The sequence below is a fragment of the Berghia stephanieae genome, chromosome 4 (genome assembly GCF_034508935.2).
Source record: "Berghia stephanieae isolate SIO BIC M18660-M18661 chromosome 4, UCSD_Bste_1.3, whole genome shotgun sequence".
NCBI lineage: Eukaryota > Metazoa > Mollusca > Gastropoda > Nudibranchia > Aeolidiidae > Berghia > Berghia stephanieae.
The window spans coordinates 7,137,321-7,154,091 of NC_088363.1; the positions used below are offsets into that span (position 1 = coordinate 7,137,321).

Here is a 16,771-nt window from a genome sequence, read left to right on the forward strand (position 1 = left end):
ATTGAATATTACTGTTGTTATGAAATAAATAAATATCAATTCTTTAAAATCATCTACATAAAGACAAAGACCATAGCGTACATGAACAAAAAATGAAGAACAAAATAACGGCAAATTGGCCTTGATATCTTGGTAGTTTCAAAATGACTTATTAATGATAATTATCATAATGGAAGGTATTTATAACACAACGTTTGTGTGTGTTGAACCTGTGACCTCAAGAAGTCGGGGAGAGAAGGCTCTAGTTAAACTACAGTTTGAAGCGACCTTTTTTTGGGGTCGTGGATAGCTCATACGGTAGAATCACAATCTCCCCAGCCAGGCTGAGTTGTTGTACCAGTAAGGTCGCGGGTTCGAGCCTCCATCACCGCCGCAAAGTTTTTATTCTCTGTTGTCTTCTGGCACTTTTCTACGCACTTCATTTCTTGTATTTATTACACGCTAATCCCCATAGTCAGCAGGCTCAGGTTCTATGCGCTACACAATTAGGGAGTGAAAAAATATGTTTTAAATCTTCCTTAAATTGTTTATAGTCTGTCGTTTCTCTCTTAGTCTTAGTCTTAGCTCCCACAGTAAATTATTCCAGATTGTTGGCCCTTGGTGTTTAAAAGGTCGATCTCACTTTGTATTCAGGCGTTTGTGGGACAAATGATAGGGTTGTGTCGCCTGCAGACCAGATCTAGGTGGTTAGTTATGGGAAAATGAACTCAGCAAGGTATTGTGGGACACCGAGGAAGAATACACGGTGGATGATAATAGGAAATTTGTAGATCATGCGCTTTTCCCAAAACAACCAATGCAAAATCAACAGTTGATTGGACATTCTACTCTTCTTGTCCTTGTTTCATTGAAAATCAAGCGAGCATCATCGTTTTGGGCAACTTGAATTTTTTTTAGGTAAGGGCTTGGGTAGTTCCGCATAATAGGAAGTTGCGGTTATCCAATCTGGACAATACGAGCGAATTGATGAGTAATTTCATTAAATGTTGGTTGATTAGGATGGTGTTTCTCACTCTACTAACTTAATCTTAATTTTCATTAAGGCATAGGTAATTAAAAGGGTATTGATCTCTTGGAAGTGCATTGTTAGAAAGCTGTCAAAATATTTTAATTGTTCCAAATCAAATAAATAAAAAACAATAATATAAAATGGAAACTTCAATTTATTTTACGAAGGCGATGTGGATGTTCCAGCTTCACTGGTCACAGGCCAAGTCTTTGTCAACAAAAGTTGATGAATGAAACACTAAAGATGAATGAGAAATGGTAGCATTGTTAAGACAACATATTAGCCTTAACCTTTAAAACAATGCCTTTTTCTCATCTCTCATTTATCTTTAGATAGAGTTTTAGATGGGTTAGAGTTTGTTTCATTCATCAAAGTATCAACGTCAGTCAAAGTACACCTGAATTATGTCCACATCATACACACGCGCGCAATAATAATTAGAGCCCCAATAATGAGAAAAGTTATCTAAGCCGAATAGCTGAATTTTTTAGGTGAACAACAGTGAAAAATCAAAAATAAGTTGCCAAGAAAAGATAGGGCTAGGGGAGTGTGATGGCTGTAGTCTAGTAGAGTTGTAACGTATAACTCCAACCATAATTTCATGATAATGAAAATGAGGAGAGATTTGGTTTTCTCCACTTAGACACAGCAATACTATTCTAATATTTACCTAACGTCAAAATCGCTCGTTAGACAAAACTTCTTGTCCAAAAATGGAGCCATTTTGAACTAATCTAGATGTCTAGACCTATAGACAGTAAGTTGACAGCTCGGCTATTACAACTTTCAGTTTCTGTCAGCAGTCAACAAGAAAATAAATATTTTGATTATCGCCCTTCTTTAACATAATATGATTATTTCGCAAAATTATTTTATCATTATCCTTGACATCTTCCTCCTCCTCCTCCTCCTCCTCCTCCTCCTTATATTCTTCCTCAACTTTCACCTTTTCCTACACATTTCACGCTTCTTGCTGTGGACTGACAAAACACGTCAGCAAAAAAAAGTAAATAAATAAATAAATGAAAAGAATACAACTTTTATATTGTGCTATATAAAAGTTCAAGTTAATATATTTTGTATGTGTATTTTTAAGAAACTAGAGAATTTATATAGCGCAATTTCCACTAAACATGGTCAAACCGGTGTACATGGGGTCCCTGGCTAACAACACTTAACATGTACGCCTATTAGGCGATATTGCATTTTTTTTTTTTTTTTGGAGGACAGAGACAACGCTGTTAACGGCCAGGTACTCATTTTACACCTGAGTACGGTGAGAATGTGAATAAAGAGCCTTTTTCCAATGACTCAACCATGCGCCGAGCGAGTAAGAGATTAAGGAAAAGATGAAAATGGGGTCAATTCGGATTGAAACAGTACAAACAATGGACGGTTCGGGTACAAACCCTTCTTCGCCAGCAACACAATAAAGGAAGGAACTTTGAACACAACGTCACTCAGGTCTTGGTTATTGTTTTGTTTTTTTTTTTTTGTTTTTTTTTTTTTCTTTTTTTTTTTGTTTGTTTTTTTTTTTTTTTTTTTTTGGGGGGGGGGGAGGTGGGGGGTTGCCATCCTCATAATTTGTGAGTAATTCTCACTAAACTGTATTAACCAGACTATAAACGTTCAACGTTTCACATAGTTTTGTGTGTTGGTCCGTTATACTGCCGGATGGCAATGTTGTGCTTCTTATTCAAGCGCATACTATCTATTATCACGACCCCAGGCTGCTGGCAGACTTAGGTACCACAAACGTTTTCCATGGTTTTTCTATGGAGCCAATTGCCCTCTACACGAGGTACAGAAGCCTTTGTGTGTGTATATGTGTGTGTTTTAATTTAACTCGGCATTTTTTATTATATAAATATATATAAATATAATACAAATATATATATATATATATATATATATATATATATATATATATATATATGTGTGTGTGTGTGTGTGTGTGTGTGTGTGTGTATGTGTGTGTCGGCAACGTAAATCCTCACGGCATCACTGGCTGTGTTGAGACAAACGAAGGAACACAGATGGGTACGGAAAGGTAGGCAGGTAAAGCCTTGGAGAAGATAACACAGTGTGAGTACTTCGGAATTCTTGGCTACTACACACTTTGATAATCATTGAGACGATGTGCTTCCTGGTGGGGCAAAACACTACACACTGAGTGGAGGTGAGTTCAAAACATTGTAACTAAAATCATTAGGACCTGGTTATTTATCATAGATGTGTATAATAGATATGTGTTCAAATACATGCATAATTTATACCCTGAAAACATGAGCCTTCTCAATCTTGACTCCAACAGCACCACCAGAGGACATAGATTCAAACTCTCCAAGGAAAGGTGTTCTCTAAACCTTTGACAGAACTTCTTCTCAGTTCGTGTAGTTGACAAATGGAACCGCCTGCCTGCAACTTGTAGACGCCCCTTCATTGCAAGCATTCAAGTGCCGTCTCGACGCTCATTTGAAGCAGAAAAATACTGTTTGTAGAGTTTGATTCAGACACCTCCTTCCACTATGTGGCATGCCCAGTTTTGAGAGACGTGAATTAAATGCGTTCACGAATGCACAAGAGCAGATAAAAGGCTGTAAAAGCCTACATAAATCTGGACTTATACCATATCATCACCATATCATCATATGAGTAGATAGCCTGCTAAGTCATATGGAGATAGAAAATATAACAATCTATAGATGCTGTGCGCTTGGCTAAGACACTCACAACATTGCCATTCGGAAATATAACGGACCTACACACAAAACTACATAATATGTGTAACCTCTCTCTCTCTCTCTCTCTCTCTCTCTCTCTCTCTCTCTCTCTCTCTCTCTCTCTCTTCTTTCTTCTCCTCTTTCTTCTCTCTCTCTCTCTCTCTCTCTTCTCTCTCTCTTTCTCTCTCTCTCTCTCTCTCTCTCTCTCTCTCTCTCTCTCTCCTCTCTTCTCTCTCTTTTTCTTCTCTCTTTTATCTAATAACTCTTTCACTCTTTCTCTCTAAAAATACGTCTTTTGTCGACTCAAATGAACTAATGCCGTGCGTTTAGGCAAACTGCTCACAACATCCGCCAGCCGGATATATAACTACCAACACACAAAACTGCGTGTTTAAGGTCTGATTGATAGAATTTAGTGAGAAGTAATAATAAAAATGGCTGGCTAAAAACAAAGAGCTGAGTGACGAAAATTTCATTCTTCCTCTACGATGAAATGTGGCCATCCAAAATATTACTTGGTTGATCTCTATATCATTAACAACATTCCAAATTAAATGTCTATTTCCATTTCATATAGATAGAATGCGCTTGGCCAAGGAGTTCACAACATTGCCATCCGGAAGTATAACGGACCAACACACAAACTCTGTGTAACCATGAACTTTTATAGTCTGGTTAATACAGTTTAGTGAGAACGTCATCTGCATACTATAGATAGATAGTATGCAGATGACGTCACTCAGGCCTTTGTTATTGTTTTTGCCATCCGCGTTTGTGAGTTGTTCTCACTAAACTGTATTAACCAGCCTATAAAAGTTCATGGTTACACAGAGTTTGTGTGTTGGTCCGTTATACTTCCGGATGGCAATGTTGTGAACTCCTTGGCCAAGCGCATTCTATCTATACATACATCCAGATATATATACAAAGATTACCAAACATGAGCACGAGTGACGTGGTTCGCCAGGTAGATGGTCCGGGGTCCATTCCAAGGACTTCGCATCCAACCCCAGCATCCTTGGGAAGGCATAGTGGATCGACTCTGTCCATGAGGAACAAGAAGCAGCTGAAGAGACAGGCCAATGCCCACCACAGCAGCAACTTCCAGTGAGTACAAAGGACAGATTAGCCCTTTCCTTACCAACCATTTTCAGAATTTTCCCGGCTATGTGGTCTAGTGGTATGACACGCGCTTTCGGATCGGAAGGTCCTGGGTTCGAGCCTCGTTCGGCGCATAGTTGAGTCCTTGGAGAAGGCTCTTTACTCACATTCTCTCATCGTACTCAGGTGTAAAATGAGTGCCTGGCCGTTAACAGCGTTGTCTCTGTCCGAAAAAAAAAATGTAACATCGCCTTATAACAGGCGTCATGTCCCGTCCTAAATGTTAGATGTTGCTGTTGGCTAGGGACCCCCTGTAAAGCGCTTTGAGCACATTTAGTGGATATTGCGCTATATAAAAGCTCAATTAAAAAATCGCACCCACCCAATCCAAACAGTTTTTTGTTCTTACTCAAACAGAAGAGCAACAGCAGCATTCTATGCATAATATTGATCAGCAAAATGAACTCTACAACACAGTGTCTCAGTGTCACGTTTTGATAGCGACAATAAAACATATTTCTTTAAATGGGGTGATTTACAAAAGAAATATGAATGATAAAAGTGCTAGTTGGATCGAAACGATTTTCCTATGGTTGGTAAGGCGTGGGTTAATGTTACTGAGTGAAGCTCGAAGAAATAAATTATATCAATAATAAGGGGAAATAAACGAGTAAATTCTATTCTAAGTCAGATGATAATTCTTTATTTATTTGCATACTTATTCATCATTTATTCATTCGATGTATGTTGTTTGCATATCATGAATTCATTCATCAATTTATTCATCTATTCATTAATGCATTCATTCATCCATTATTTATGTATTTATATTTATATAATTACTTATATACCTCATTATTCGCAACCGACGTGTACATGTATCCAGGCTTGACATCCGAACTCACTTATAGGCCTAGTTTAACATTGTAATGGACAATGTTTTACGTCATTTTTTTTTCTTGTTCGAGGTTTCCATTACAACAATGAGCCCGTACGGAATTGGGTTATCAGACCTACAAATAAGTGCACGTCGTTCATAACCCACTGTGTGAAAGCGGTATATTATCGGAGAGAACTAAGTACTGGATAATAACCATTCAATCTAACACTACAAAACTTGGCGATCTTTCCCACTCGGTCGTGATGGAGAACAAAGACCAATTCTAAAATTGGAACCAACTCAAGCTTCCTACTGCCTCCAATACTCTTCAACAGTCATGACGTCACTTCCTTCGTAATGACGGATGGTAACTTAGTAACTGGCTCTAAACTATCGGAACAATGGCGGACGCCCATATGATTTCTCCGACGAGCATAAAAGTGTATCCAGAGGAGAAAAACATTATAAATATGATCATGTTTTGACTTTTATACATTTGATCACATGATATATGAACAGTTCTAGCCAGCATGAAAAATAAAAAGTACCGAGTTTCTTTGTTTAGAACCACGCTCCTCGCCGTTGCTGGGCGACGTGACATCAGACTATTGAATCCAATTCTTTTAACTCCAAACCCACTTTTAAAGGCCCGAATCACCTCGACATAATACCGTTTCGATACCATGGGTCACATTTATTTATTTATTTATCTGTTTATTCATTCATTTATTTATTTATTCATGTATTTGTTATTTATTTATTTATCTATTAATTGATTCATTCATTTATTTCTTTATTCTTCCATTTATTTATTAATATATTTATTTATTTATTTATATATTTATTTATTTACCTATTAATTCATTTATTTATTTATTTATTTATATTATTGTTATATTTGTATTTACTTATTTACTCTATCATATTTCACAAATTTATTCCTTAAACATCTACAGATTCCCACCCATCTCATCCCTCTAATCCTATTATACATCATTTCCAGTGCCGGATACGTACCAGTTACAGAAGATGTCCTCCATAGGAGTGGGATCAGGGGACGCAAACGTTATTTCCTGTACTGTACCATCGCCGTCGTGATGTGTCTAGCCATTGTCAACATTGCAGTAAGTTCTGTTAAATCGATATATGATTTCATTGATGGTTCTAGCGTTACTTAGAATTAACCAATCAGAATATGCCTTGCCATTTAGCCCGTTCCGTCCACCTGGTTGTTTATTTCCTGGCAACGAAAAAATCTGTCAAACATTCTTTAATTCTTCATCGCATTACCGACAGGGATAAAGGATTCAAAGACATTTTCAAATTGCCGAAACTGTACCCCCAAAAAAATGAAACTCGTAATAACGATGATCGCTACCTAGAACGTTCGATTGGTGGAGTGTTAGACCATTCTTACACTGTTGCCTTTTGGAATTCCGGACGTGTTCCCAAGCATTGCACGAGTGCGCGTTGGGAACAAAGTTCAAATTCCAAAACGCAAGAGTTTAAGAAATCTTAAGAAATTCTATAAGAAATTATGCCCCTCAATCGATTCTTATTTCATCATCTTTGAATAAAAGACATTTTCTAAAATATTTAAATGATACTTCTTTTTTCAAAAATCTTTTTTTAGTGAAACTTAACTATTTATAATCTGACGTCATATATTATTATTGTAAACATATTATCACTACACGTGACTATTCAGGGAGAAAATCTGCAAGTCTTCAAACGGCATTTAAAAACCAATCATTTTTATTCTTATGTCGATGTATTTTGAGGCCGCCGCTATTTTATCGCTGGAAAAATTTCAATTGTGGCGATGCACAGCCACTACCAAAGAGACGGTTGGACATTGATTCATTTTTTTTTTAATCTTAAGATTAATTATAGACTATGAAGGATTGCACGAAGGATAAAAAAAACATGGGATAAACGAATGCAAAAACAAAAGAAATTCGGTAAGCGGCAATGACAAACAGGAGAAATTCCCGAAAGTGAGGGTTCTATCGTCAATGGCGGACACGCGCAGTGAAGTGACGAGATTTGGTAGGCGGTGAATGGGATGGGTCTATCTTTCTATTTATACACCTATGACTGAGCGTGGTTTTTGCATGTTCGGCTCTAATCGGATGGAATTCTTTTGCACCTAAAACCTGACAATGTGAAGTCAAACGGCATATAAAAAACAACCTTTTTTATTCTGCTTATCTTGATTCTATGTGAACTTCGAACAAGATTTTGTGTGACTGTTGTGGTTATTTTGTAGTCGAATTAATGAACTTGTGTGATACCAAAAATAAAAACAACTATTATAACGCGCATATGAACACTATTTGCGGATACTGGTGCTTTAACAAATAATCAATATAATAATTGATTATAATAATTGAAACCAATTTGTTGACATCACAGTTTAGTTCCTTTCAAACATTTTTATTTATTTCTAATCTACAAGGTGACTGTGTTACTTGTGTATCTGCTGGGCATGACACATGAAGGTGTTGCCAGCTTGGAGACCATCAATGTGGCCACCAGATCCATCTGTCACGTGTTCAGTACAACGTTTGCCTCCATCTTCCTGTTGAACGGAGTCCCACTCGGGTCAAATCACGGGTCAAAAATGAGCGTCATCTCTCGAGATTCTCCTGTAAGTACAAGTTTGTTTTTCTTTGTTTTGTTTGTTTTGTTGTTTTAATCTTTTGTTTGTTTAGTTTCGTTTTTGTTTTTGTTTTTTGGTGTTTTTTTTCGTTGTTTTTTTTTTTTTTGTTTCTGTTTATTTTTTGACGATATTTTTGGTTTTTATTTTTGTCTTATTGTTATTGTTGTCGTTGCTTCTGTTTAAGTTTTGATGTTTGAGAAACGGGTGTCAGACTAGGAAAGCTGGACCATCTCGATATAAATTAATGAATAAGAAACGTTCAGAAATTATGTATATCCAGGGTACAACAAATCAGTCATACATTGGAAAGTATGTCGTGGGTACAACAAATGTGACCCCTCGTCTCAAAATGGTATTAAGTCGGTATGATTAAGATGCTGAAAATGAAATTTGTAGCCAGAAATATCGTACTTAAGTTGAGTTTATATGCTTTATAGAGGAGAAGGAATATCATATTTTACTGTGCTAAATACCAAAATTTCATATTTTTGACCAGTTTAACTATAATTTGACTTTTTATCATCTCGCCCATCCCGACATAATACCGTTTTGAGACGAAGGTTCACAAATCAGTCATGCATTCGAAAGTATGTCCAGGGTACAACAAATCAGTCATGCATTCGAAAGTATGTCCAGGGTACAACAAATCAGCCAGACATTGGAAAGTATGTCAAGGGTACAACAAATCGGTCAGATATTGGAAAGTATGTCAAGGGTACAAAAAACCATTCAGATATTGGAAAGTATGTCCAGGGTACAACAAATCAGTCATTTATTGGAAAGTATGTCCAGGGTACAACAAATCGGTCAGATATTGGAAAGTATGTCAAGGGTACAACAAATCGGTCAGATATTGGAAAGTATGTCGAGGGTACAACAAATCGGTCAGATATTGGAAAGTATGTCAAGGGTACAACAAATCGGTCAGACATTGGAGAGTATGTCCAGGGTACAACAAATCAGTCATTTATTGGAAAGTATGTCCAGGGTACAACAAATCAGTCAGATATTGGAAAGTATGTCAAGGGTACAACAAATCGGTCAGATATTGGAAAGTATGTCGAGGGTACAACAAATCGGTCAGACATTGGAAAGTATGTCGAGGGTACAACAAATCATTCAGATATTGGAAAGTATGTCCAGAGTACAACAAATCGGTCATGCATTGGAAAGTATGTCCAGGGTACAACAAATCAGTCATATATTGGAAAGTATGTCGAGGGTACAACAAATCATTCAGATATTGGAAAGTATGTTGAGGGTACAACAAATCAGTCATATATTGGAAAGTATGTCCAGGGTACAACAAATCAGTCATACATTGGAAAGTGTGTCCAGGGTACAACAAATCAGTCATATATTGGAAAGTATGTCCAGGGTACAACAAATCAGTCATATATTGGAAAGTATGTCCAGGGTACAACAAATCAGTCATACATTGGAAAGTATGTCGTGGGTACAACAAATGTGACCCCTCGTCTCAAAATGGTATTAAGTCGGTATGATTAAGATGCTGAAAATGAAATTTGTAGCCAGAAATATCGTACTTAAGTTGAGTTTATATGCTTTATAGAGGAGAAGGAATATCATATTTTACTGTGCTAAATACCAAAATTTCATATTTTTGACCAGTTTAACTATAATTTGACTTTTTATCATCTCGCCCATCCCGACATAATACCGTTTTGAGACAAAGGGTCACAAATCAGTCATGCATTCGAAAGTATGTCCAGGGTACAACAAATCAGTCATGCATTCGAAAGTATGTCCAGGGTACAACAAATCAGTCAGACATTGGAAAGTATGTCAAGGGTACAACAAATCGGTCAGATAATGGAAAGTATGTCAAGGGTACAAAAAAACCATTCAGATATTGGAAAGTATGTCCAGGGTACAACAAATCGGTCAGATATTGGAAAGTATGTCAAGGGTACAACAAATCGGTCAGATATTGGAAAGTATGTCGAGGGTACAACAAATCGGTCAGATATTGGAAAGTATGTCAAGGGTACAACAAATCGGTCAGACATTGGAAATTATGTCCAGGGTACAACAAATCAGTCATTTATTGGAAAGTATGTCCAGGGTACAACAAATCAGTCAGATATTGGAAAGTATGTCAAGGGTACAACAAACCGGTCAGATATTGGAAAGTATGTCGAGGGTACAACAAATCAGTCAGACATTGGAAAGTATGTCGAGGGTACAACAAATCATTCAGATATTGGAAAGTATGTCCAGGGTACAACAAATCGGTCATGCATTGGAAAGTATGTCCAGGGTACAACAAATCAGTCATATATTGGAAAGTATGTCGAGGGTACAACAAATCATTCAGATATTGGAAAGTATGTTGAGGGTACAACAAATCATTCAGATATTGGAAAGTATGCCCAGGGTACAATAAATCAGTCAGGTATTGGAAAGTATGTCCAGGGTACATCAAATCAGTCATATATTGGAAAGTATGTCAAGGGTACAACAAATCAGTCAGACATTAAATTGTAAAGTATGTTTGTATTTTTATTTTTTTTTTTGTTTGGGGTTTTTTTTTTTTTGGGGGGGGGGGGGTTGCTTGTTTGTTTGTTTGTTTGTTTGTTTGTTTGTTTGTTTGTTTGTTTGTTTGTTTGTTTGTTTGTTTGTTTGTTTGTTTGTTTGTTTGTTTTTGTTTTGTTTTGTTTTTGTCTGTTTGTTTTGTTTTGTTTTGTTTTTTTGTTTTGTTTTGTTTTTGCCTTTTTAAGTTGTATTTGTTTTTGTTTTTGTTTTTGTTTTTGGTTATGTTTTTTGCAAATTCCAGAAACAGATTATGCATAGGTCTTTGGCATAAATACGTTGTTGTTGTATGTTCGTTGTTATTACAGAATAAAGCAGTATTAATTATTATCTTTCATTTCAGATCAATATCAGAAGCTTCAGTTCATCCAAATTCTCACCCAGCATATTAATGAATGAAAGCAGCATCACTGTCATGGCGGATGACATGCGCATTAGGTCTAACGGAAGTGACAAGTGGACATCATTGAATGTTCAAAGTTTGGCCCAGTTACAGAGCATTTCCAACTATTTGGTGCATGGCCTTACAACAAGAAAGGTAATTTGTTTTATAAAAGTTTTAAATCAAAAACATTTTGGTGTTGGTATCTCAAAATATTGATACTGTGCGTTTAGGTAAAATAATCCAACATCCGCCAGCCGGATATAATGTACCGACACATAAATCTAGCAGTAGCCTTAAACGTTTATAGTCTGAGTGATATAATTTACTGAGAGCGACTCATGAAAATGGCTGTCTAAAAACAATAACAAAGAGCTGAGTTACGTCAACACGATTCAATAGCCTGATGTCACGCCGCCTGGCAACGGCGGCCATCTTGATTCTAAACAAAGAAAATCATAACTTTGTATTTTTCATGCTAGCTAGAACTTTTCATATGTCTTGTGATCAGAATGTGTAAAAGTCAAAACATGATCAAATGTATGAGTTTTTTTTCCTCTGGATACCATTTTCTGCTCGCCGGAGAAATATTTCTTACGGCGTCCGCCATTGTTCCGATAGTTTAGAGCCAGTGTTACTAAGTTACCATGCGTCATAAGGAAGGAAGTGACGTTACGACTGTTGAAGAGTATTTCGTTCCATATTTTACATAATATCATCAGATTAATGATGTTGCCTTTATTCAGATATTAGTTTTCGTTTTTCAAATTGCCTTCATTAACTTATTTATGTAATGTGTTTAGCCAAAATGCTCATAACATCCGCCAGACTGATACGGATAGAACGACGTTGACGTCACTCAGGTTTTGTCTTTGTTATTGTTTTGTTGTTTCTTTTTTTTTTCCATGTTTTTGAGTAATTCTCACTAAACTGTCTTAATCAGACTAAAGATAGAATGCGCTTGGCTAAGAAGCTCATAACATTGTCATCCGGAAGTATAACGGACCAACACACAAAACTGTGTGTATCCATGAACGTTTATAGTCGGGTTAATACAGTTCAGTGAGCATTACTCATAAACGCGGATGGCAAAAACCAATAACAAAGACCTGAATGACGTCATCTTCGAACTATCTATAGATAGTATGACGTTGACGTCACTCAGGCCTTTGTTATTGCCTTTTGCCATCCGCGTTTATGAGTAATTCTCACTAAACTGTATTACCCAGACTATAAACGTTCAAGGTTACACATAGTTTTGTGTGTTGGTCCGTTATACTTCCGGATGGCAATGTTGTGAGCTTCTTAGCCAAGCGCATATTATCTATAAACGTTCAATGTTACACATAGTAAGGTTCGTTGGTCCGTTTTATTTCCGGGTGACAATATAGATAATGTGCGCTTGGCAAAGAATAGGGAATGAGATTAGCGGAAGAGTAGCGTCCCTTGATTGGACGTCACCGGCGGAAAAGCTATTAGAGAGAGAACGTCATGTTGGTTGTGCGCATGCGTCTCTCGTCCTCGCTTCCGGTAAAAGCGGCATGAGACACTTCACCGAAAGCGAGGACGAGAGAGACGCATGTGCAAAACCATTTTCACGTTCTCTTTGTAAGGTGACGTCCAATCAAGGGACGCTACTCTTCCACTAATCTCATTCCCTATACAGTTTAGTGAGAATTACTCATAAACGCGGATAGGAAAAAAAAATAGAATAAAAATTTTAAAAAAGAAAGACCCGAATGACGTCAACTTCATTCTATCTATAGATCGCTCCCATAGGAACAGTTTTTCCCCCTTCGGGAACAAAGAACAAGAACTCACGAAGTGTTTCACTAACCTGACGTCAAAAGATAAGTCCTAGCGTCGGGCTTTGAAGTGAACGAAGGCTACAGTGACAGTGACGTGATTTCAAACCGCGCATATCAACGTTGAATTCCAATATTATTTTAAAAAGTCTTTGGTTTAACTTTTTTTTTTCAGATTCAGAACTATAAATATGTCAACGACCTTTACCTTGAGTCGCCATTGAAACAGGTCAAGGTCAATGGGTCAAAGGGGGTCGATGTGGAGTCTATGAGAGACATTGACGTCACGGCCAGAAACATCATTGTTCAGTCTGAAGTATGTCCATTTCTTGTCTTTGTTTAATGTTGAGTGAAAGTATAGAAAACACCACCACCACCATCATCATCATCATCATCATCATCATCATCACCATCACCATCATCATCATCATTATCATCATCATCAGAACTATCATCATCAGAACTATCATCATCATCATCATCATCATCAGAACTATCATCATCATTATTATCATCATCAACATCATCATCATCATCATCATCATTATCATCATCTTCATTAACCCGCCCCTCCCTTCTTTCTCTCTCTCTTTCTTCTGAACAACACGTGTGTATGAAAGGTGCCTGACAAAGTAAGAAAGAAAAATAGAAGAAAAAAAAAAAACCATCCCAAAAAATCAGTCTACCTCGACTGGGGATCGAACCTCAGAAGGTAATCAGGAGATCTGAGGTTCGATCCCCAGTCGAGGTAAACTGATATTTTGGGATTGTATTTTTTTTTTCTTCTATTTCTCTTTCTTGCCATGTCTGGCACCTTTCATACACACTTGTTCAGGTCGAGATCTTACGCCAGTGCCTGCTCCTTAATCTATTAATTTGACTAGTTAACTACCATACTCTTGTAAATTACGTATTAAAAATTTTGTCCAGAAAACTCTTCCTCCAAATCTAAACGCTCCTCATCTTGGCAAACACTTTCAAACCGGGGACCTCCCCATTTTTATTTTTTTTTTTTGTCATTTCCAGAACTCCATTGTATTTGAAAGCAAACACAGTGTCTATCTGGACCCCAACCTCCCCCAGACAACATCGGCCTCTGATACAAGGTCAAGGTCAAGGCCGGTGGCCAAGAAGATCTGTGTCTGCGGAAATGGCAGATTGTTTCTAGTTCCCGGAAACTCTAAGATGTCCTGCCACATCAGCAAAGAAACTGCCAAATTTGTTTGCCTGTCCCAGCAATAAATGTCACCCACCACGCCTCATCTAGTCAGCTGATCCTGCGTAGGTCGTCGCTTCCCGAACTTTCTTGCCAAACAGATTACGGTTTTCCGCCAGTCTACTTGCTTGAGTTGCTGTCATTCCCAGCCATTCACATATATCTTGTTCCCAGCTTCTTGTAGGTCTACCTCTTCTTCTCTTGCCGTCTACCCTTGTCTGCAGAATGTGCTTTTCTAATGATTCGTGGCGAATCACGCCCAGCTGGGATTCGTCTCAAAACGGTATTAAGTCGGGATGACTAAGATGCTGAAAATTGAATTAGTAATATCAGACTTAAGTTGAGTTTGTTTGCTTTATAGAGGAGAAGGAATATCATATTTTACTGTGCTAAATACCAACGTTTCATATTTTGACCAGTTTGACTATAATTTGACTTTTTAAGCATCTGGTCCGTCCCGACATAATACCGTTTTGAGACGAGGGGTCACATTTCAGATTAAACCAGATAAAGAAAATAACGTTTGAGGTCAAATCAACGTGTATTTATTTAAAGTAAAAAGTAGTCCTTCAGAGCCCGTGGAGTCAGAGTATATCCCGATTTCTATTGCGTGAAACGGACAATAGCAATTGCTTGCTATCCTTTTGATAGGACGCTAGTCTATCGCAAAGCACTTTCCGACAACTCGAAGAGACTCAGCTACCCATTCACTGCTGGGTGGATAAGATGGGGGTGGTGGGGGGTGTCAAACAGAAAAAAAATCTCGACTGCACCCGGGATCGATCTCGGTCCCTTTTCGTGTGGACCGAGTGCTCTACCAACTGAGCTATCGGGACCTCCATTTTTGTATTTGAAGGTCTAATAATTAAATTTGTTGTGGGCTCATTGTTGTAATGGAGATATTCTCAAACCGACGCTGAATATTCTCCAATACAACAATGTTAAATGGAGCTCGGAATTAAGTTATGTTATCAGACCTGCAGTGATGTACACGTTGGTCAAATTATATCAGGAAGAGAAAATTTAAGTTCTTTGGAGTTTTAGAGAGAGAGAAAAAAAAAGCTCGCTCTTCCCAATAAAAGTAACCCACCAGATCCAGAGCTTATCCCGGTTTCTATAGCTCGAAAAGGTCAAAAGCAGTTGCTTGCTATCCTTTTGATAGGACCTTAGTCCCAGTACTTTCCGCCCTGTTTAACAGTCCCAACTACCCAATCACTGCTGGGTGCACAGAGAGTCCCAACAAATATGGACTGTATCCGGGATCGATCTTGGTCATTTTACGCGTGAAACGAGTGCTCTACCAAATATTGTAGTATCCTTTGGATAGGACGCTAGTCTATCGCAAGTACTTTTGCCAAATCTAACAGACTCAGCTACCATTCACTGCTGGGTGAACAGGGGTAGGGGGGGGGGGTTTAGAAAAAAAAAACATCAACTGCACCCGGGATCGATTCGGTCCCTTTGCGTGTGAAGCGAGTGCTCTACCAAGTGAGCTATCGGGATCGCCACTATCAAATGTAACTCGTATTTTTGTAACAGGTCCATTGAAATTGCAATATTCTCATTCTGATGTACTCTGAAAAAAAATACGAATTAAAAATTTTGGCCAGATTACTCGTCTTTCAAGTATTTGATCGATTATTATGGCCCTCATCTTGGAAATATAAATACCCTCTCAAACCTGGGACTTATTGAAATCTTCCTTGAAGTCCCAGGTTTGAGATATTTTTGCCAAAATGAGGGTCATTTTAATCGATAGATATTTGGAGGACAAGTTTCCTAGCCAAAATTTTAAATACGTGGAGGTTGTTGGTTTTTTTTGGGTTTTTTTTCCCTATAGTATCGTGAACTGGTATAACTGTGCCTCTAGGTGGAGTAACTTTGCCTCTAGGGGGAGTAACTTTGCCTCTAGGGGTAGTAACTTTGCCTCGAGAGGGAGTAACTTTGCCTCTAGGGGGAGTAACTTTGCCTCTTGGGGGAGTAACTTTGCCTCTAGGGGGAGTAACTTTGCCTCTATGGGGAGTAACTTTGCCTCTCGGGGTAGTAACTTTGCCTCGAGGGGAGTAACTTTGCCTCTAGGGGGAGTAACTTTGCCTCTAGGGGGAGTAACTTTGCCTCTGTAAATTTAGAGCATTTTGAATAATCTCAGCATTGTTGCAGTTATTGTACCCGTTAAAAGACTTGAATTTTTTTATGAAAGGAAATAATTATCACAAAACTAAATAATATCTTATAAGTCCAAAATTCAAGAGGCCAAGTTTCCCCTTTTGGCAAAGTCACCCCAGTTGACGGTACGGCAAAGCAGCCGTTTAAAATAAACTTGAAATGTGCATATTATGTGTGACTCATGAAGTAGGAATCGTTGTATCTAAAACTGTTAAATATAAGTATCTATATGTAAATGTGTAAATAAACAAACTATTGTTGATATTATCTGGTC

The 16,771-nt window shown here is 37.7% G+C and overlaps 2 protein-coding genes across 4 annotated transcripts in view; one reads left to right on the forward strand and one right to left on the reverse strand.

The window, feature by feature from the left end:
• Window positions 1–1,810, reverse strand: part of LOC144969958 (nonsense-mediated mRNA decay factor SMG8-like) — a 60,323-nt gene extending 58,513 nt beyond the window's left edge. For both annotated transcript variants that reach the window (XM_078909065.1, XM_078909064.1), the window contains exon 1: window positions 1,680–1,810. In XM_078909065.1, the coding sequence (XP_078765191.1) occupies window positions 1,680–1,732 (53 nt within the window). In that variant the 5' untranslated portion in view covers window positions 1,733–1,810. The remainder of the gene's footprint in view (window positions 1–1,679) is intronic.
• A 1,226-nt stretch (window positions 1,811–3,036) lies between these two features.
• On the forward strand, window positions 3,037–16,771 carry LOC144969959 (uncharacterized). Of its 2 annotated transcripts, none has more exons than XM_078909068.1 (7): window positions 3,037–3,188; window positions 4,663–4,839; window positions 6,717–6,837; window positions 8,172–8,363; window positions 11,272–11,466; window positions 13,291–13,431; window positions 14,142–16,771. In XM_078909068.1, exons 2-7 carry the CDS (start codon window positions 4,673–4,675, stop codon window positions 14,355–14,357), a joined length of 1,032 nt encoding a protein of 343 aa, XP_078765194.1. In that variant the 5' UTR covers window positions 3,037–3,188; window positions 4,663–4,672; the 3' UTR covers window positions 14,358–16,771. The 2 variants fall into 2 exon arrangements, with proteins under 2 accessions (XP_078765194.1, XP_078765192.1); XM_078909066.1 differs by having other exon boundaries at window positions 3,059–3,188; window positions 4,649–4,839.

Bases quoted from the DNA above. Each gene is read 5' to 3' on its own strand.
- LOC144969959 (XM_078909068.1), top strand. From the start codon at position 4,673: ATGAGCACGAGTGACGTGGTTCGCCAGGTAGATGGTCCGGGGTCCATT. The intron at 4,840-6,716 runs GTGAGTACAAAG...CATCATTTCCAG, and splicing joins CACCACAGCAGCAACTTCCA to TGCCGGATACGTACCAGTTA. The intron at 8,364-11,271 runs GTAAGTACAAGT...CTTTCATTTCAG, and splicing joins TCATCTCTCGAGATTCTCCT to ATCAATATCAGAAGCTTCAG.